Raw genomic sequence first — 22,169 nt, forward strand, 5'->3', positions numbered from 1 at the left:
AGAGCACAGTTATAATATCCCAGTAAGTGAGACAATAATCTCCCAACACGTAACAGAGCAAGAATTTCACTGTAGTGACAGAAACATCTGTTCTTGAATTTCTCCCAAGATCTCAGCAATTGCTGTATTTCTAAAATACAAAGGATATTCTATTATTCATCCCCCTGTCAAAACAGAAAAGGTAGGCCAGAGAAGCCAAAGAGATTTTAATGCAAAACACTGAAACCAGTGAAAGCAGAGTTGATCATTCACTTTTACTTGGGCTTTTGCAGACAAGACACATATCTCAAAGAAACCCTAGAATCCTCTCCCAAACTTATCCTTGCTTTTGTCCTTTGATACTGCAAGGGCTCCAGGGGGGTCACCTGGAGTAGCAGTATCTTTTGGCAAAAGAACTTTCCTTAGATTGAGTTAAGGCCTGGCTCTTCGGAGTTAATTAGAACCATACCACATTGTATTGTTAGTATGCTGCTAGAAAATGCTTGTGGTATAATGTTAAGCTTTCATTTTCCCCAAGAGACAATTCAATTTCTCATCTTTTATTTACATACCAGTCGCTCATAAGAGAAAACCAGCCTACAGTTTAAAAAAAGAAGGCTACAAACTGGTCCACTGGTCAATGCCCACAAGCCGTGGCTGCCACCACTGCCAGCACCACTCACCACCCTCCCCCATCCTCTTTTCAGAAGAGGCAAGACTGAACAGGCAGTGGCACAATCTTCCTTCTCCTGCCAAGGTCTTCTATGTCAGAAACCCTGTCATTTTTCCCAGTCGAAAATGATCTCAGTACCTCAGTGGGAAATGATGAAACATGACCTACCACAGAAGGTCAAGAACCCAAAGGTATAAACTATTTTGCACTGAAGGTTGCCTCAAACTTACACTAGGAGACCCAGCTGTTATATTACCTATTTCTCATCCAGCTGTGCTTTTGCATTATTCAAACTCAGTAACCAAAGATTCTCGGTGGGTGGGGGCAGGGGTGGAAAGCAGGGCAGAAGTAGAAGAAGTGGAAAAAAAATTAATTCACTTATAAAAATGTTTCTTTTTTTTTTAAATTTTATTTATTCATTCATGAGATACACGGAGAGAGAAAGAGGCAGAGACACAGGCAGAGGGAGAAGCAGGCTCCATGCAGGGAGCCTGACGCGGGACTCAATCCCAGGTCTCGGGATCCCTGGGTGGCGCAGTGGTTTGGCGCCTGCCTTTGGCCCAGGGCACGATCCTGGGGACCCGGGATCGAATCCCACATTGGGCTCCCGGTGCATGGAGCCTGCCTCTCCCTCTGCCTATGTCTGCCTCTCTCTCTCTCTGTGTGTGACTATCATAAGTAAATAAAAATTAAAAAAAAAAAAAAGAAAGAAATCTCAATCCCAGGTCTCCAGGATCACACCCTGGGCCAAAGGCAGCGCAAAACTGCTGAGCCACCCGGGCTGCCCATAAAAATGTTTCTTAAAGAAAAATGAAAGTGACAGGCTTTTATATAGCTCATAGATGGCTTGCTCATACACATAGAGAAAGCCTCATTATCTAGATCAGGCCAAAGTTTACGGGGTGTTGACAATTCTAGAGAAAGCCAGAGGCACAGAAATGTTTGCCTATCACCTGGGTGAAAGAAAATTTGCAGGGCCCCTCTGTCAAAATGAAATCAAAATCAATGTTCCAACAAAGATTTCACAGGTTTCACAAAAGATGTTAAATGAGGTGTGTAATTTCTCCACCACCACAACCACTGCAGACCTTACCCCAGTGCTGAGATAGCTAGAGCTACAGTCTAAGATGATTTTGTATTTAAAAGATAACTGGGGGTGAGGGGGATCCCTGGGTGGCTCAGTGGTTTGGTGCCTGCCTTCGGCCCAGGGCATGATCCTGGGATCCCAGGATCAAGTCCCACATCAGGCTCCCTGCAAGGAGCCTGCTTCTCCCTCTGCCTGTCTCTGCCTGTTTCTGCCTGTCTCTCTTTCTCTCTCTCTCTGTCTCTCATAAATAAATAAATAAAATCTTAAAAAAAAAAAAAAGATAATTGGGCAGAGGTGCTGGGTGGCTCAGTCAGTTGAGCATCCAACTCTTGATCTCAGCTCAGGTCTTGATCTCAGGGTCGTGAGTTCAAGCCTCGTGTTGGTAAAGATAAATGGGCAATTATTCTCAACATGCTTTAGTAAGCAAATGTAATTTTAATTTCAGAATAATAAAAAAAAATCCTGAACTAACACTTTTAAAGACCTTTTCCCCAAAGATGTGAGCTTTACCGAATTACTTTATCAGTATCATCCTCAGAGTTCAGTTCCATGACAATTTTTTTGAGCACCAATTATGTGCCAACTACAATGTCTAGCAATGCAAAGAACACAAAGAAAGAACACAAAGAACACAAAGAAAAAACACAAAGAACACAAAGAAAGCTTCTGCCCTAAAGAAAGTTATCATGGGAGTGGGGAGATGGGGCTGCAGAGAAAGAAGCCAGTTCCACCTGAACACAGGAAGAACATGGGAGGTATGCAAAAGTCCAAAGTACTACAGCGTACAAAGTACCATTGAGGAAAGAGGATGTATCTTCCAGTGGTATGAGGGCAGGGAAAAAGCTCTGACATGGTACCACAAGAAAGGAACATCCTGAGGAGCATCAGGAAGGAAAGGCAGGATGTTAACAGGTAGATATGAAGTGTGTTCATGAAACATCCCATTCTGGGTAGAGTCATTCCTAGACTTTTTAACTTCGTGAATTGGTAAAATTTCAAGGGGGAAAAAAAAGATGGTGGTGGTAGGGAGAATGGAAGAAGCTGAAAGAAGGAATATACTAAGCTAGGAACTGTTATCCCATAAAATTTGCTTCGGGAGAAAACTGGGCTAGAAATTGCCTTTTCTCCCTTAGGGAGAAAATAGCAATAAAATAGCAAGAATTCTATTACAAATGATAGTGAGATAAATAATGACCATCTATTATCACCAGCATTTTATAAGTAACAGAGCATCTGAATTCTAAAAATGTAGGAAGCACATAATCTTGGGAACTTAAAAGTGGCATTCCTTCTCACAAAAGGGTAGCTAGAAACCTTACACTGGTCAGGTGAAAACTTGGCCACAACCTGCTGGGTACCAAGTCAGGAGGCCCTGGGTTTAAGTGTAGGATTCCTGTAAGAAACAGAAGGAAATACAACTGAAGCCTCACCGTATGGAAGGAGGGACTGAGAAAGACATATTCAATAGGCAAAGTGAAAAATAAGACCTTCAAGGATAGGAGTTAGGGATTAGTATGATTAATATTTAGAGCTGTGCTCTACGATGAATCTGATTAAAGTGTACAGGATAGAATGGGGAGCAGGGGTGTTGCCCAAGTAAAGCTGGAAGTGTCCAGGAAACCAAGGGGACACTGCAAAATCCAGGTGAGATGTGTGGAGGGGTATACAAGGGTGGTAGAAAAAAGAATGGAAAGGAGTTGACAACAAATTATATGCAGGGTTTGAGGAAAAGGAAAGAGCCAGAGAGGACTTCCAGGTCTTGAGCCTAGATAAATGAAAAACAAAACAAACAAAACTGATGGTAGTGTTAAAAGATACATGAAAATTCATGAAAGGGTACAAGATAAGAGGAGGAAATGAACTCATTTTGAGGTGGGATATACAGGGCAGGAGTTTGGGAAAGGCTGGGGATATAACGAAATAGAAGTTGTTGAGGGGGCACCTGGGTGGCTCAGTGGTTGAGCCTCTGCCTTTGGCTCAGGTCGTGATCCCGGGACCTGCATCACACCCCCTGCAGGACCCAAGTCCTGCATCACACTCCCTGCAGGGAGCCTGCTTCTCTCTCTGCCTGTGTCTCTACCTCTCTCTGTGTGTCTGTCATGAATAAATAAATAAAATCTTAAAAAAAAGAAGTTGGGGAGTCCTTCATGGAAGACTTGGAGGGGGCAAGCCTACCTCCTTTATCACTTGGAGATTATTTAACTGTACTAGGTGCTAGTGTACACATGAAGAACAGAGCTGGTACCTGCATTCACAGAGGGTCAATCTGGCAGGAAGACAGAACTTCATGCAGTAATCACACAGACGAGTGTGATGACAAATTGTATTAAAGTGCCTAATTTCCAAAAGAGGAAAAAAAAAAGGAAAAAAAAAACCCCAGGATACTTGGACAATGACTTCAATTAAAAGGCAAAATGAGGGACGCCTTGATGGCTCAGGGGTTGAGCATCTGCCTTCCACTCAGGGCGTTGTCCTGGAGTCCCAGGATTGAGTCTGGCATCGGGCTCCCAGCATGGAGCCTGCTTCTCCCTCTGCCTGTGTCTCTGTGTCTCTCCTGAATAAATAAAATCTTTAAAATAAGTAAGTAAGTAAGTAAATAAATAAATAAAATAAAATCTTTTTTTTTTTAAGATTTTATTTATTTATAAGAGAGACACAGAAACAGAGAGAGAGAGAGACAGAGAGACAGGCAAAGGGAGAAGCAGGCTCCATGCAGGGAACCTGACGTGGGACTCGATCCCAGGTCTCCAGGATCATGCCCCGGCTGAAGGTGGCGCTAAACTGCTGAGCCACCGGGGCTGCCCAATAAAATCTTTAAAAAAAAAAAAAAAAAAAAAAAAGGGATCCCTGGGTGGCGCAGCGGTTTGGCGCCTGCCTTTGGCCCAGGGCACGATCCTGGAGACCCGGGATCGAATCCCACATCAGGCTCCCGGTGCATGGAGCCTGCTTCTCCCTCTGCCTGTGTCTCTGCCTCTCTCTCTCTCTCTCTCTCTCTGTGACTATCATAAATAATAAAATAAAAATTAAAAAAAATTTAAAAAAAAAGGCGAAATCATGCTACCAATGGAAACAGAGGCACAGTTAGAAGAGTAGGAAGCAAATTGGAGCAGACAATTCTGGAAGCTGGTAGAAGAATGAGTTTCAAGGAGCAAGTAATAAAACAGTGCCAAAGGCTACTGAGAGGCCAAGAGGGACAAGCATAGAGAAAGGGCCACTGGCCTGGATATATGAAGAGGACAGGGTGACCTGGATGCAGTGTTGAAGCCTGTGAAGCAGGATTTCAAGGGGTTAATGCATGGGGACATACAGAAAAGTGTAGGTGACAAGACTTCTCTTTTACGGAGTCAAACAACAAAGGAAAAGGAGATGGGTAACTTGAGGAAGTAATGCATTTATCAGGTCTTCCTATTAAAATGGGGACAATTTCAACAGGATTGAAAGCATGGCAGAAAGGGCAAGCAGAGAAAGAGAAAGAAAAAAAACAGAAGATGTAAGAGAGAAGATGACAACTGCCAGGGCCTGGTCACAAGAGAGAAGGAAGGTATTTCATGAAATCAACAGATCACCACTGCCTCCTTGGAGAGAAGGGAAAAGGAAACGAGGGAAGGTGAAAGTACCCAGAAATTAGAGATGGCAAGAAAAAAGGTCGAGGAAGCTCCTGTTAGGGTGCAGTGGGGTCTTTTCCAAAAACTATGGGAAGAGACACGAGTGAGCCATGTACGGCTGGGACTTGAGGAGACGGCATCAGCCATCAACTGTACACTCACTCAACAAACATTCCGAGGTCCTCCCATGCGCCAGAAAGTGTGCATGTGTGCCTGAGCATAAATGAAGTTAGCAGGCATTGGTTCTCTGGGTAAAAGAGAAAACAGGCTGATTTTATCATTCTTGCATCTAGAAAAAGCCATAAGCAGTAGCAGGTGATAATTACACATCCTTTGAAGCTAACGTATGTGCTCATGGATGAGATGTCACTATTGCAGGAGCCCAAGATCCAGTCCTCAGAAGGAAATGGATGGTGTTAGTTTACTTTTTCTACAAACACTGTGTGCCTGAGCATCAGATAAACAAGCTCTGAAGAGGCAAGTCATGGTTCCCGTCCTCTAGAGGGCCAGAATCAGAAGTGATATTCTGAATGCTTCTGCTCTTTCCCCCATTTGGGCACATTTCATTGCTTGGAGCATTAACTGAACTCACCATCACAATCTTTATACTTTATTAGAAGGTAAGACTCTGACCATCTGAAGACTATTAGTAAGTATTAGTAAGGTAAGATACTCTCCTGGATACGTCATCACCTGACAGAATGAACTAGACCAGAGAGTTCCAGAATATGGTTTCTCAATACTATTAAGCCTCAAAATAAACTTATATATTTTTTAAAGATTTTTCTTTTTCTTTTTCTTTTTTAAGATTTTATTTATTCATGAGAGACAGAGAGAGAAAGAGGCAGAGACACAGGCAGAGGGAGAAGCAGGCTCCATGCAGGGAGCCCGATGCAGGACTCGATCCCGGGACTCCAGGATCACGCCCTGGGCCGAAGGGAGGTGCTCAACCGCTGAGCCACCCAGGCATCCCTTTAAAGAATTTTCTTTTTAAGTAATCTCTATACCCAATGAGGAGCTCGAACTTACAACCCCGAGATCAAGACTCACATGAGCTCCAATGAGTGAGCCAGCCAGGTGCCTTTAAAATGAACTTTCTTAAAACCACTGCAGCTTTTAAAATTACAAATCATAGGGGCGCCTGGGTGCCTCAGTCGGTTAAGCATCTGCCTTCGGCTCAGGTCATGATCCCAGGGTCCTGGGATTGAGCCCCATGTCAGGCTTCCTGCTTAGCAGGAAGGAGCCTGCTTTTTCCTCTCCCTGCCTGCTCTCTACTCATACTCTCTATCACTATCTCTCTCTCTCTCTAATAAATAAAATCTTAAAAAAATTAAATTACAAATTATATGCACATAACCCTGCATATGTTCTTTCAACTAGAGTCAAAATAAAATCTGTGCTCTTTATGATGGCCCTCGAGGCCCTTCAAGACATGGCCTCCGCCAACCTCTTATACCAGCTTTGTATATATGTTTTTAATATTTAAAAATACTTTTAAAAGCTAGGGAAGAGTATCTCACCTCACCTTCGTGGTCCAGAGCAAGTACTATACGAAACCAAACCCAATATCAGCTCTATGTCTACCATGTTCATGTAATCACTCATTAAGTACAAAATATCATGAGAGGGGGAAATCATGCTTTACACTCATACTGACACATTTATTCCCCTAATTCTCTTGATGAGACAGTTTAATGATTAAAAAGAAATTAATAGCATATATCGATATTGTAAGTTCATGATTAATGACTTTTTTTTTTTGAGAGTAAAGCATCATCATCTTGATTATTTGGTAAAGAAAAGCCTATCAACTAACTTTCAAGTTGGGTGATTTACTCCATTAAAATCAGCTACGGTGTTTCAAGATTTAATGTATTGTTCAAATTCATGTATGCAAACAAATTCATTAAAATTCAGGAGACTTCACTCAGAAAGTCGCTGCACTTAAAATTCAGGACCCTAACAGAGGACACTGAGCTGGAATATTTAAATTGAAACATTTGTCCCTCCTAGACAGGGTACTTTGCACTGTTTTTTGTTTTTGTTTTTGTTCTCAACCACAGGAAGAATTCAAGATGCCCCAGGCGTCTGCAGCAGCCAGAAGGCTGTGGAGAATTCCTTCCTTACATTATACTGACATGCTGGCCCTGAGGTCAAGGACTGCTCTTGGACACCTTCTTAAGGCCAGCCAAGGCCAGGGACAATCACCTTCACTCTGAGAATGAGGCTAAAGACAAATATTTCTAATTCTGGCTTTGTAAAATGCATATTGCCTTAACTTTCAGAACAAATTTTCTAGAAAACTGAAACATACCCCATTAAGTAATCAAAATGTTCCCATAGTTTTTATGGAACTCATTCTAACAAGGGCTTCTTAAATTACCTGGAAAAAACAAAACCCCTCACCAATTACTGAGCCTGGCTGCACACTAGCCCCTGTGCTAAATGCTTTAGTACAGTACCGTCATTAAAGCACCTCACAACAATCCTCTGCATAAAAGGAAAACTGATACCAAAGAGGTCAAAAGACTTGGTGACATCACCCAGCTGGTCAGGACACCTGGCACCACACTGCCTCCGTGAAGATAACTAATTTTCTTCTTCTTCTTCTTCTTCTTTTTTTTTTTTTTTTTTTTTAATATTTCTGAGTCCCTGATGGTGTAGAAAGGCACAGTGTAGTTAAAAGCAGACTCTGGAATGAGAATGCCTGAATTCAGATCTGGTTGGTTTCACTACTTATCAGCTATGTGCCCTTGAGAAGTTATTTTACCATTCTGTGCCTCCATTACCTCTTTTGGAAAATGGGAATAACAGCAGAATGCACCTAAGAGGTTATTTTGAGAATTACATGGATTGATCCCTGAGAAATGTTAGATCATGTAAAACGCCCAGACCTGTACCTAGCATATAGTAGGCACTCGATAAATGCTAGCTTTTACTAAAAGTAAGTGCTTGAACAGTGAAGGCCTGAGGATTGCCAAGGTCCTCCCTCACAGCCTTGGTAGGACTGGGACTGAGTTTGCTCACACACAGACCTTTCTTTTTTTCTTTCTTTTTTTTTTTTCCAGAGACCTTTCTTATGTGTGTCCCACGTATTGAAGATAATATACACACGATGATGCATTTCATTCTCAAAATAAAATGAAGCAAAAAGCCTGAAAGGGAGTTACTATCCTTTCTTTATTGATAAAGAAAATGCTTAAATCATTTGCCCAAGACTCTCGAACAATACTTGACCTTGAGTTTGTCTCAGCAGCCCAAGTTCTTTTATCTACACATTATTTTGTGTTCCTAAATCTATTTTTTTCCATTTTGTCAGTGAATCCTTTGGTGATCACTTAGGATGAGAGTTTTGGAAGGGTCTTTTTTTTTTTTAAGATTTTATTTATTGGGGATCCCTGGGTGGCGCAGCGGTTTGGCGCCTGCCTTTGGCCCAGGGCGCGATCCTGGAGACCCAGGATCGAATCCCACATCGGGCTCCCGGTGCATGGAGCCTGCTTCTCCCTCTGCCTATGTCTCTGCCTCTCTCTCTCTCTCTCTCTCTCTCTCTCTGTGACTATCATAAATAAATAATAAAACATTAAAAAAAAGATTTTATTTATTTATTCATGAGAGACACAGAGAGAGAGAGACAGAGACACAGGCAGAGGGAGAAGCAGGCTCCATGCAGGGAACCCAACGTGGGACTCGATCCTGGGACTCCAGGATCACACCCTGGGCTGAAGGCGGCGCTAAACCACAGAGTCACGGGGGCTGCCCCTGGAAGGGTCTTTAGAGTGTATCGCACAGGGACATTCCCTTTTGGCTTCTGAAGAAATGGAAGTCCTAGGAGCTTACTACTGAGCTGCCCACAGTCCTATGACAACTGCCCCTGCTGCAGTGGCACACTGCCACTTTTTCCTCTCAGAAGCCAGTGGCCTACCTCAGCTCTGCTCCTAATCCTCCAGGGGCTCAGAGAAACAAATGACCATTGCAAAACTCCAGAAGGCAGAGGCTAAATAAGAGACCCAGGGGCTCCCCTAGCAGGCAACATCCTGAGTTTTAGCAAATGGGACTTTGTTTTATCAAGTTTAGCTGCTCCGGCCTTTCTGCTTTTCTGGCTCACAGCAGCATTCTGGAGACTTGGGGCTAGCAAACAAGTCAGGTGTGAGTCTAGTCTACAATGTCCCTGTGATTCTGAGGTAAACTGTTAAACTGGACTTTCAAAGAAAACCTGAAATGGAGGCAGTTTCGCCCTGAAAAAAAGAATAGGACAGGCTAGTACAAAGTTGAAACTTAATTTGTCAAAGGAAAGCAGCTTACAATTAAAGCAGCTGTTCCTAACGCATTACAATCTCAGGCCCCAACAGTACAAGCCTAACAACCAAAAGGCCCTGGGCAAAGGCAGTCCCAAGATGCCATTATAATTAGGTCCCTTTTCACCAGAGAGTTGGGTTCATAATTAAACTCTGTCCCTTCCTGCCCCCGTATCTGACTGCTTCCAAAGGGACAGGGTTAGAGGCCAGGAGACAACCCCAAACCACAAGTTCACTGACCTCCCAGGGCCAAAGGGCAAGGCGACACATGTTTGCATTAGCTGTACAGGAGACTGTCTGGGGAGAGGTTGATTTCATCTTTCCGTGTGACACGCTTCTCAAGTCACTTTACACAGTTGTTACTGACCCCTGAGGGGGAACTGCTACCACAGCCTCGGGGCCAATACAGTCAGTCCCCGGAGAAGGCAGGGACCCGCTCTGAGAGAGGGGCCTGCTGTAGACAGAGTGTGGTTGGGGTTTCCTCTGGCTTGTACTTGATGGGTCAAGTCAATGACTCTCCCAGAATGGCAGCTTCCAGAACTGGGAGGTAGCAACCTCTATCCATAGACATGATGATGGAGGAGTTTAAATACACATATAAGTGAAAGCCCTTCGGAAACACAGGGGTCCAAATGAGGGAAGAGGCCACGGATACTGTCTGCTAACCTACCCGGCCCCAGCATAAAACCCTCAGTGACTCCCACTGTTCTCAGGACAAAGTCCAGACCCAGACCTTGAGCAGGTTAAAAGCCCATCACAGCCTGCCCGCTGATTTCTTTCAACTTCACCTCCCACCTCACTGAGACTTTGGCCAAGCAGGGTGACCTGAGTTCCTCCAGAGGGCTATGCTGACTGGTGCACCTGCCGCGGGGAGCCCTCCCTCCCTGTGCTCTCCCATTCTGCCCAACTGAGTCCTCCTTTGGGTTCTGATTTTAGCTTAGATGCCATTCCCTCCTAGAAACTTTCCTCTACCTCTCTTCCACGCTTTCACAACCTCTTCTGTTTACCCCTTTGGAGCCCTCTTGATCATCCTGTTAAATTGCTGGCAATCCTCCTCCTGTTACTCTTTCCTCTCTCAAAATTTTGTGAATGAAACAATGTTGCTGAATAAGTAAAGTTAGTGAAAAGAAGAATAACTTAGTGTCTGACATTAGTAAAGAACTTAGAAAATCTCTGCAGTTCCCACCCTAAACTTAAACTTCATAAGCAACCTCACCCCACTGCCAGCCTCTCCTTTTAACTGGTAAGAAAGCAAAGATCAAAAATAAATAAATAAATAAATTAATTAATTAATTAATTAATTTAAAAATAATTAAAACAAAAAGAAAGCAAGCAAGCAAGCAAGCAAAGATCACTGGAAGAAGCTAAAAGCCTTGACTAAAAGTAAATGGCTCATCAAGGGCAGAGATGGGTTTGGACTCTCCATCTCCTGGTTCAATCCCTGAATTTTCTCCAACAGAATGTTGGCTATGCCCAGATTGTTTGCTATACCACTACTGTCTTCTCATAGCAAGAGAAGTGAAGTCAGAGGAGGTGCAAGAGAAAAGAGACTTAAAATCCAAACACTGCTGCTCAAGGCCTAGCTCTGTGGGACCTGGAGCCATCTCCATGCCTCGGGCCCCTCATCTGTCAAAGGGAAGGTTAGCACTAGTAAACGTAAGCAGCAAAAAAACCTTCTTAATCTTTTAAGATTATTTTTCACCTACCTCACTCACCACGTTTTATGTAAAGAAAACAAGATAACTTTAAAATACTTTATGCTTTTCTTCTCAAAGAAATATTTTTCCAACTTTCATGTGGATATTTTTCTGGTGACATTTAGCTTTATTATTCGAACCAAAGCATTTTTTTAGGTGGGGGAGGAGCAGAGGAAGACAGAGACAGAATCTTTCTTTTTTTTTTTTTTTTTAAGATTTTGTTTATTTATTCATGAGGGACACACACACACACACAGAGAGAGAGAGAGAGAGAGAGAGAGAGAGAGGCAGAGACACAAGCGGAGGGAGAAGCAGGCTCCATGCAGGGAGCCCAACGTGGGACTCTATCCCAGGACCCCAGGATCACGCCCTAGGCAGGCGCCAAATCGTTGAGCCACCCAGGGATCTCCAGGAGACAGAATCTTAAGCAGGTTCCATGCCTAGCACAGAGCTGGACATGGGGCTTGATCTCACAACCCTGAGATCATGACCTGGGTTGAAACAAAGAGTTGGAAGCTTAACCAACTGAGCCACCCAGGCACCTTGAAGCAAAGCATTTTTTTAAGGACAGGTTTCAAATTCATTAAGCAATCTCTTTAGAACTACAAAAAATTTAACCAATTTACAAGATCAACACAGGCTTTGCTGAAATTAACTAGTGTTACTATTTCTTCCTTCTGTCTTCATGTCATCAAGACAGTAGTGTCCACCAGCAAAAAAGAACCCTTGCCCATAGCCATTAACTGAAGAACGGACAAACCCTTTTTTCTTTACAGACACTACTTGATTTCATAGAATGCCGCAGCCAGAAGAGACTATGAAAACCATCGAAGCCTGTATCTGCCTTTCACAATGAGAAAAGAGGCCCAATCTAACTGTCCTTGGGAGGGGCTTAAGCAGGGCTGATTGCAAACATGCACCAATTGTTTTTCAGGGTATTATATATTTTGCAATAATAGATGATTGCAACAAAAAATGTGCTAAATTGTATACTGAGATCACAACACAAATTTCAAATGTAATGTTATTTGTCAAGGTTGAAGGCTGAAGGGCCAAGAGAGAGACACATCTGATATTAAGTACGCATGTTTTAAAATTTGATTATAAGTGGAATTTTCTGGGCAGCCCCAGTGGCCCAGCAGTTTAGCGCCGCCTTCAGCCCAGAGTGTGATCCTGGAGACCTGGGATCAAGCCCCACGTCAGGCTCCCTGCATGGAGCCTGCTTCTCTCTCTGCCTGTGTTTCTGCTCCTCTCTGTGTGTGTCTGTCATGAATAAATAAATTAAATAAACAAACAAACAAATAAATAAATAAATGGAATTTTCTGGAAGTGAAAGGAATTATTTTGCTTGTCCCACCAATTTGTCATGCTTCTGTAGGACTGGAAATTTTCAAAATAATAGTAAATAGACAAAATGGGAAATGTACCCAGTCAAATTTTTTTTTCGACAACTTAACCTGTCACTGTTCATTGTTGGCTGTAACTGAGACAAGCACCAATTCTTTACCAACAAGTTCTAAACAATATAAGTCAGCAATGAATTCAAAGTCACCATTAATCCTCACACCCTTTTATGTATTCCTTTTCTTAACGATTTTATTTTTAAGTAATCTCTATACCCAATGTGGGGCTCCAACTCACAACTCCAAGATTAGGAGTCACACACTTTTCAGGCTGAGCCAGCTAGATGCCCCAATGCTCACACTCTTAAGAGGCAGAAGTTTCTAATTCCTTACCTAATAGTTTCTTCAGCGACTAACAAAAACAAAAGAGACTGAAAGAGTAGCCAAAGAAATGGACAGGGGCAAAGGGCAGAATGTTGTTCTCATTCTTTTCCTCTTCCCGATCCAACAACCCCTTTCCCCAAGCCCTGGTAGGGGTGAAGTGTTCGTGAACTGAAGTCTGAACTGAGACAGTGGTCTGAATCATTCCAAAACTGAATGAGTTAAGTCCCAACAAAAAATTGTTTCCCATGCTATCTCAAGATTTTATTCAGAGACCTTTAGAAAAGAAAAAGTGAAAAGTTCCTTGTTGAAAGCCATGAACAGTTACCCCATCCAAATTCAGAGGCAACAAACAAATTATAGTAGGGTTAGTCACTGCTCACAAAGCAAACTTTCATTTATTTACTCTTTGTTTTTTTTTTTTAATTTTTTTTTTATTTATTTATGATAGTCACAGAGAGAGGGGGGGGGCAGAGACATAGGCAGAGGGAGAAGCAGGCTCCATGCACCAGGAGCCCGACATGGGATTCGATCCCGGGTCTCCAGGATCGTGCCCTGGGCCAAAGGCAGGCGCTAAACCACTGCGCCACCCAGGGATCCCTTATTTACTCTTTGTGACGGACCTTGTGTATTTGTGTGTATGAGATTAGAATATTTTGTGATACCTATTCCAGATAAATTCTGCATAGGGCCATAAGAAACACACTCTTACAATTCAACTTTTAAATAGATCACCCTATGTTTCATGTCAAAACTCGACTGTATATTTTAGAGACTATCCCTCCACTTCCTGTAACAGGAAAACATCTATAAGTTATTAAAATAACCACCGCCAAGTTCTTTGCCAAAATATGCAAAATTACAATGTGATGTGGGGAAGTCATGCCAGTCCCAGCTCTGCCAGCAGAAAGCTATGCAACACTACACATAGCTTAGCCGCCTTGTGTTTGGTTTTTTATGATGAGGTGGGATTCCATACCTAACCTAGCTTTTGCAAAGTGCTCTGAAGTTCTGCAGTGCCGTCACAAGGCTGCCACTAGCACTGTCCCAGCCTCTCTCTTAGTGACAGCAAGCCTAAATTTGATGAACATGAGGGCACAGAGAGCTTTAGCATCTATTCCTAGGAACCAAGAATGAACATTCTGGGCTGAGGAATGTGAGAGCTTTGGAAAATGTCCAAAGGTTCAGCAACAGGTAAATGGTAAATACCAAAGCGCCCAATCAAACTGATGCAGAATGCTGCAGGTAAGACAGAGGAAAAAAAGGTATTTCACCACAGTCAAGTAACAGGTCTGCTGCAGAGAACAGCTTCCATCCAATTGCCTCCACCACTTTATGTGGCTTTCCAAAAGAAGTCCAGAGTTACTCACGCAGTAACTTAAAAAAAATAAAAATAAGAAAATAAAAAGGCAGACGTTTCTTCCTCTAAAGACAATCAGGTACCCAATTCCTTTAAGGTTCTCATTAATTTGACTCAAAATAAGAAAAATCTCTAAACACAAAACAAGCAGAGGAAAAGGACACATTTCCAGATAATACGTATCCAATTATCATTCCTGGATAATATTTGTAATACTAAAATTTAGCACGAAGATGATGTACAGCAAACCTATACACTTCAGGAAAGAGATGGCAAATGTGTAGGGCGATGCCACCCACCTTCTCCCTCCATCACCGAGGCAGAGGTCAGGAATTCGTCACAGCCCTTGGTCTCTCAGGATGCCACCAGGCAGCGCTGCGGGTGGCCGCCACCCAGCCGCCAGAGCTGGCACTCATGCTCAAGTCTACTGGATCCCAGCTTTGCATATTCCTCAACATACTATGCCAAAATATTGAAATGGGTCTCCAAAGAAAGCCACTTCATGACAGTAAAGCCCTTCATTTAAGCCATGAAATGGTAATTTTTTTCTACCTTAGGTAATTTTAGAGCAGTAAGAAGAGCAGAGAACATAACTGTAAACATTAGTTTTACTCTAGACACCATGCCATTCCAGTGAGATACACAAGAAGTTCTATACAATAAATGTTTATATTCATCTTTTTCAAAACAGAATTTGGCTTTATTCAACCCACATGCCCAGCCCAGTTCCAATCCACTCACTACCCTGTCACTCAAAGAAGCACTGGGCAGAGTACAGACACAAACAGAGCTCCATCTGCTAATTAAAACTGGGCACGAAACTGTTAACAGGCATCTGTTGCATTGTTTGAAGCTAATGGGCAGAGACAAAGCTGAAATGGCTCTTCTAAAGCAAACCCAGTGATTTCACTCATTTTCTATTTGGTATTTATGTCAGTGGGGGACTGGAAGCGGGGTGTTAAACAGCTTATTATGGAGACGGAAAGATATGTGATATCTTACCTAGTCTAAAACATCCCTTTAAAACCGGTAATAGAAAGATATGTAACAATTTTTTACTGGGGAAAATACCATTCTTGTGTTAAGGATTCCAATTAAGCACTTCTGATCTTATCTCAGACATAATATAATTATAATACTATGAAAGAGAATAATAACCAAAATTCAAGCAGTGCTTTATAGCTCATGCAGTGCTTTCACAATTCATCCATCCAGCCATTCATTCATCCAGTTGATGAGTCATTTAATACAGGCCTCGGAGATTTAGAAGGTGAATAAGGCTTGATTCCTGCTCTAGGGAATTTGCAGCAACCCTGAGAAGTTGGTTTAATATTATTAGAGCTCCATTCTAGATAAAGGAACTAAGGCCCTAGAAGGACAAGTAACTTACGAAGGCCAGAAAACTAGGAATGGCAGAGGTTAGGATGTGAACTGACTGCAGACCCACTGCTCCTCTACCTTCGCCATGCTCTCTAACACCCAACATGGAACAGTCCACTTCATCTGCTACTTAGATTTCAGAAGCTCCCTAATTATGTTATGTTCCATAATATTACTCACTAGCTAAAATCTACTTCTCCATCCCCACTCCAACCCTCTCTGCATCCTGTGTGAAATCTCTTCCCTGCAAAATATCCCCTAATTCTAATACACCCAAGAGAGCTGGTCCCCAGAAGGGCCCCGTTTGCAGGCAGGCAGACCTAAACCAGATCCAGCCTCCAGGCCATGCCAGCAGCTCTTCAGTCTTCCACTTCTGGTTCCATGGTTCTTTTCAGATTCAGTTATCAGATTTAATTCAAAAATCAACTGCTAAATTTTTCCTGGTCTTCAAAGGCTAGACTTTTTTCCCTCTAAGACAATATCCGAACCCATTTCCCTCCAGCTTTCTCAGGAGGTCCAAACAATCTTGGTGCTGTTGCCCAGAGAACCTCCTCCCTGATTTGCTGCCATGTAGAACAGCTGGCAAAACTTTTTTTTTTTTTAAGTACACTTAGTCTTTTTTTTTTTTTTAAGATTTTATTTATTTTATAGGGCTCGATCCCAGGACTGGGATCATGACCTGAGCTGACTGAGCCACCCAGGCGCCCCTCAAGTATGCTTAGTCTTAAAACACATCCATATTGTATCCAAGACTCAGTTTCCCCACACCCATTCTTAATTTGCTGAATGGTTTTCCCATTCACTAGAACATGAATTGAGAAGGTTACGTTCAACCCTTTATTATCAAGCATTAAGTTCTACTCTTCCTGAAAGAGTATTGTTATGAAAGCTATCAGAGGGAAGAATCTGACAGCTTCGAGAGAAGACAACTGACATTAAAGTAAGACTTTATGTACAAAATGTTCAATTTGAAGTTGCATGTTCCTTGCATATTTTTGCTTGAGAGGCTGAAACTAAGGAAAACAACTATGAAAATTAAAATCAACTTGCTCTACATATCTGGATTATGCTCAGCCAAATGTTGATAACATCTTGGATAAAAATGTAAATATGACAAAGTTTGTTTTTCAGTCAATAAGTCTTGATAAAAGCCTTGAATTGCTACCAACCAAAAACAGCTTTTAATTTTAAGCTGGGGTCGACAAACTTTTTCTATAAAGGAACAGTCAGTAAATATTTTAAGCTCTGTGGAACACAGATGGTCCCTGTTGCGTATTGGTCTTTGTTTTCTATTTTAATAACCCTTTAGAAACGTTACCAAGCATTCTTTGCTTGTCAATGACACAAAACCTGCAGGCCACATCTGGCCCCGTGGTCATAGTCTGCCAACCCCTGATTTTAGGAAAAGTGAATCCAAGAAAAAAAAAATGCAACATTACAAAATAAAACATCTAAAAGTGCTCTGATGAGACCAGGCTGCAACAATTAACCAGCATGCTGCTATTAACATGATTTCATTAGCGATTTTGCACGTGGAAGGAATTTTAATGACAGGATGCACTTTGATCTTCCAACTTGTAACTAGGGACAGAAAAGAAAGGGCAAAGGACAGCCATAATATGCTGAGTTATGCCTAGGAGAAATTCCTCACAGAAAAGCATATGTGCAAAATCTAATTCCTCCCTGGAAAAGGTGGTAACTTAGATTTATGGAGATGATGATCAGACTGATCAGAAATAGCAGCAGCTCAACTGTAGAAGTCACACAAACTTGAACCAGGGGGCTCATGAGAAGTTCTATGACAACCAGCTGTGTGATCTTGACTTTGTCAACTTAACCTTAGTTTTCCTACTGACACAATTGGGGCAGGGGCAGAAAGGCGATAATCTCCAACTCTTTCTGCTGTCAAACTATGACTATACTAAATAATGAAACCACTCAGGAAATACCCTAACAGGAAAGGGGATGCGGTGGGGAGGGGAGAGACAGCAAAGGGAAGACGCTCACATTGTCCAGCTAGAGGTGAAAGGACAGGGCTGGGTTTTCTCTTTCTGTTCTATCAGCAGCCCCTTGCTCAGGACAGGCCATTTCAAGGTGTTGGTACAGCCTCATATCAATAGTAAACTGCATCCACATCCCACAGGAAATATAATGCAGAGCTGACTGTATTACTATTTCCTACTTGTCTTAACATCACATCTTGCAGACATTTAAAACATTAGTTATGATTACGTGGGAGGTTTGGGGGAGCTCATTGAGAAACTTTTTTCAGGAGTATCTGGGTGGCTCAGTTGGTTGGGTGTCTGTCTGCCTTCAGCTCGGGTCATGATCCCGGGGTCCTAGGATCCAGCCCCACATCGGACTCTCTGATCTGCAGGGAGTCTGCTTCTCCCTCTGCCCCCTCCATGCTCTCTCTACTCTGTTGTCTCTCTCTCAAGTAAATAACTTTTTTTTTTTTTTTTAAAGATGAAGAAGAAGAAAAAAACTTTTTTTCAATTCTCAAACATTTGAACTGAAAGGCTGGCTGGTCCTAGGAACTGGGCCTATAATTTCAAATGGATAAAACATCCCTACTCAATAGTTAAGGAATATTATCTGACTGATACAGTGAAAGATTCTCCATGGGTCAGGTGAAAGATAATGCATCCTCCACCATCCCCAAGGGCAGAAAGGAAATGAGAGGAACTGGAATATCAGAGAAGGTAGCAGAATCTTAGAGAAATAAGAAGAGGGCAGCCCGGGTGGCTCAGTGGTTTAGTGCCACCTTCAGTTCAGGGCCTGATCCTGGAGACCTGGGATCGAGTCCCACGTCAGGTTCCCTGCATGGAGCCTGCTTCTCCCTCTGCCTGTGTCTCTGCCTCTCTCTCTCATGAATACATAAATAAAATCTTAAATTAAAAAAAAAAGAAATGAGAAGAAAGTACTCGAGAGACGGCCTTATCTGTAATCAAAATGACTGTTTCCTTCCTTTCATGACAGCAAAACCACTGTCAAACAGAGTCTAAAGATGGCAGATGCCTTTTTTAAAAATGACTTAGGGGCACTTGGGTAGCTCAGTGGTTGAGCGTCTGCCTTCGGCTCAGGTCATGATCCCCGGGGTCCTGGGATCGAATCCCACATCAGGCTCCCCAAGGGAAGCCTGCTTCTTCCTCTGCCTATATCTCTGCCTCTGTGAGTCTCCCATGAATAAATAAATAAATTCTTAAAAAAAAAAAAGACTTAAAACTTTGACAAAGCAACATTAAACTAAGTATGTATCTGCACGGAAGAAATGAGCACACATACACACCTACCAAAGCGCACACACAAACCTCAGCCGTTAAGAAATAGCTTTTTCCTGTGATGTTGACCTTATCAAGTTTCATCAGCAAGGCTGATGACAGGCAGACCCTGTCAAAACCCAGTCAGAAAAGCCCAAGAACTTACACACCCAGGTACCTCAAAAAATAATTAGGACTGGAAGGAGATGAACCACCAACTCCGCATCTTCAGATCACCAGCTGATGGGGGAGAGGTCGGGGGTGGGGGGGAGAGTGCTATTGCTGCTAGAGATGTGGACACCCCAAGCTGATGTTTGTGGTTAGGGAAGAATGCATGGAACCTTTTCCACTAGAATGGTGGTAATACTCACCTTCTTTTCCCAGCTTCATTTCAAATGCAAAGCATGAGGTTTCAGGTATATAAATTTTTCTACTGTTTGAAGGCAGTGCGATACCACTTCCTGTTGGGCTCTGGGGCTACATAAGAGGCATGGATTTCCCCTCCTCCAAGTCAACTGAAGACACAGATATAGCCTCTTTTAACCACATCCACCCCACAGAAAATATAAAGACCAAGATCACATATGAAACTCATCCCATTTAACGTCTACCTTCCGTTCCACACAGTTTCGGGACACTGGTTTTCCTGCCTTCATAGCTGCAACCTTTCACAGAACCAATTTCAATTAAAAAAAAAAAATCCATACAAGAAAGATTCTAAGTCATCAGCATAAAGAGTAATTTTTAAAAGCGACTATCACAAAAGGAAGCAGATACCCTTACAGGAAATGTGGGTCAAAAATTAAGGGGAAACTAACAAAGCTATTTCAAATGAGCAAAAGTCATGCAAGGAGCTTAACAGAAACAGCATCAGCAAGGCTCACTCACTTTCGACACAGGAGAATGCTTCTGGGAGGGTCACACAGAGAATGGACAAAAGGCTACCCACTCAACTTGTTAGAAACTGTCCTTTACCATCTGGATTGCACTATACAATCAACAATGCAAAAGGTTTATTCAGGGGTTTTGAAATTAGTACCAGCATCCAAAACTAACGTCCTTTAATTGCTGCGACAGCTCCCACCAAGTCTCTTAGGAATATACTTGAGACATGACATTTAAAATCTGCTTCCTCAGAAAAGAAAAAGTCCCACTCAATAATGACTGCCAAGAACTTGCAACTCAAACTTCCCTAAGCCCAGACATCATAACACCAGGGAGGTTTCAGAGCACTCAATCCATATGAAAGAGGCCAGAACAAACAAACAAACCATAGACTTTCCTAGTTCTCAATTTTAAGAGCACTCTACGCCCAAACATTCTTTAAAAAAAAAAAAAAGGCAAATTATCCTTAAAACATACAATATTCAAATGCGATTGGTACCATAGCACTAGCCCCATAATAATCCCAGAAATTCAGAGTGAAATATGCCAAAAGAACCATGTGAAAGGTGCTTAAGTGAGCTACTAGTAGAAACCACAAGCATCACCCAGACAACCAAACGCTAATATTCTTAAGGTACTTAATTAACTGCAGCTATTTATTTAACAAAGGGAATGATGTTAAGGTCACTTGTATAGGCAGCTTAAAACCAGCTTTGATTTGCTCTTCGGTTTATGGTAAGTTATAAATTTTGATACCTGAGCACAAAGGCCGCCAGTACAAAGGTAGAAAGGACAGCTCCCAGCCAAGACCAGGAAAAACAATTAATTCAAAGTAATTGGGGGGTACACTTGTGTGTTGTGATTCATTTAGCAAGTGATAATTAAAAACCAAGGCAAAATGCACAGGGAGGCAAGGCAGGCAGGATGTAAGATCAGTTCCTCCGCTGAGAAGTCCCTAAACATCCAGGCCCAAGAATTCAAAAAGTTGAGAAATGTTGTTTGTCAGGAGATGGTGGTGAAGGGGTGAACCCCGTCTTCCCTGACCACGCCATTCCCAAGAGCCACCAATTCTCCTAACACCGGTTAACGCGCACAGCACAACCCAACACTCTGTGTACTGTGCCACCATTAGTCACATTTCGCTCTTTCTCCTGCAGCTGAGCAGCAAAAGCAAAGGGAGACAGAAAATGGTAACCAGGGTTCCCAGTGGCTGGAGAAAGTCCTGCGCCCCAAGCTTTCCACTTGTTCTCCCTTTCCCATCCTCTCCCTCTTCTCTGCGCGACCTCTGGGCTGCACGCTCTGCTTCTCCTTTTCCTCTCCATCTCACACCCAGAGTTCCTCCACTTTCTCCACCACCTGTCCTCACTCCGCCCTCTGGTCCCCTGAACTCTTTCTTCTCCCCATCCTGCAATTTTGTAGAGTGACCTCCCCCCCCCCCGACCAGAGATCCAGCCCTCCCGTGGCCAGGGGCCCCCACCCCTCGCCTCCTGATCACTCGTTCCCCCGAATTTCCTACTGATGGTTGGGTTCTCACCTCTCCTGTCCCTCGTCTCCTCTGTTCTCTTACTTCAGGTCCCTCCCATTCCCCCAAAGCTTCATTTCCCCCTTTGCATTTCCTTCCTCTTTCCTGTCTTTTAATCCATTTCACACCCACTATCCCCTTCTCTTTCTCCATGAGATTTCGTGTCTCCCCCCCCACACACACACACACACTTTGTCCCGCTAAGACCCTTGTCTGTCACTCGCCCAACCCTCTCGTGCCCCCCATCACCCCAGGTCCCTCTCGCTCTGCTCCCCCTTCCCCTTCCTTTGCCCCCAAGTTCCCCGTTCGCCCCCCGGCCTCACGTCCCCGCCCGCCCCTCGCCCCCACTCCCGCACCCCCCCGCCCCTGCCGCCCTGCAGCCCCCGGGGTCCCCTCGCTGGGGCTCCCAGCCCTCCTGCAGCCTTCCCCTCGGGCCCCTGGCACCCGCCCCCCACCTCCCTCCCACTCCGCGTCCCGGCCGCGGCCCCTCCCTCACCGATGGTGGAGATGAAGGTGGTGTTGAAGGCGTCCTCGGAGAAGCGGAACAGGAGGCAAGTCTTGCCCACCCCCGAGTCGCCGATCAGCAGCAGCTTGAACAGATAATCGTACGTCTTCGCCATCTTCTCGCTCCGGCCCTCTGACCGGGGAGCGAGAGAAGCGGCGGAGAGAGGCGGGGAGGGGGCCGCGGGCGAGGGGGCGTGT

The 22,169-nt window shown here is 43.4% G+C and overlaps 1 protein-coding gene across 1 annotated transcript in view; it reads right to left on the reverse strand.

Moving 5' to 3' along the window:
- Window positions 1–22,155, reverse strand: part of RAB8B (RAB8B, member RAS oncogene family) — a 62,731-nt gene extending 40,576 nt beyond the window's left edge. The window contains exon 1 of the mRNA XM_055320133.1: window positions 21,964–22,155. Coding sequence (XP_055176108.1) covers window positions 21,964–22,087 — 124 coding nt within the window. The 5' untranslated portion in view covers window positions 22,088–22,155. The remainder of the gene's footprint in view (window positions 1–21,963) is intronic.
- Window positions 22,156–22,169: the final 14 nt, after the last annotated feature.

The sequence above is a fragment of the Nyctereutes procyonoides genome, unplaced genomic scaffold, assembly GCF_905146905.1.
Source record: "Nyctereutes procyonoides isolate TBG_1078 unplaced genomic scaffold, NYPRO_anot_genome, whole genome shotgun sequence".
NCBI lineage: Eukaryota > Metazoa > Chordata > Mammalia > Carnivora > Canidae > Nyctereutes > Nyctereutes procyonoides.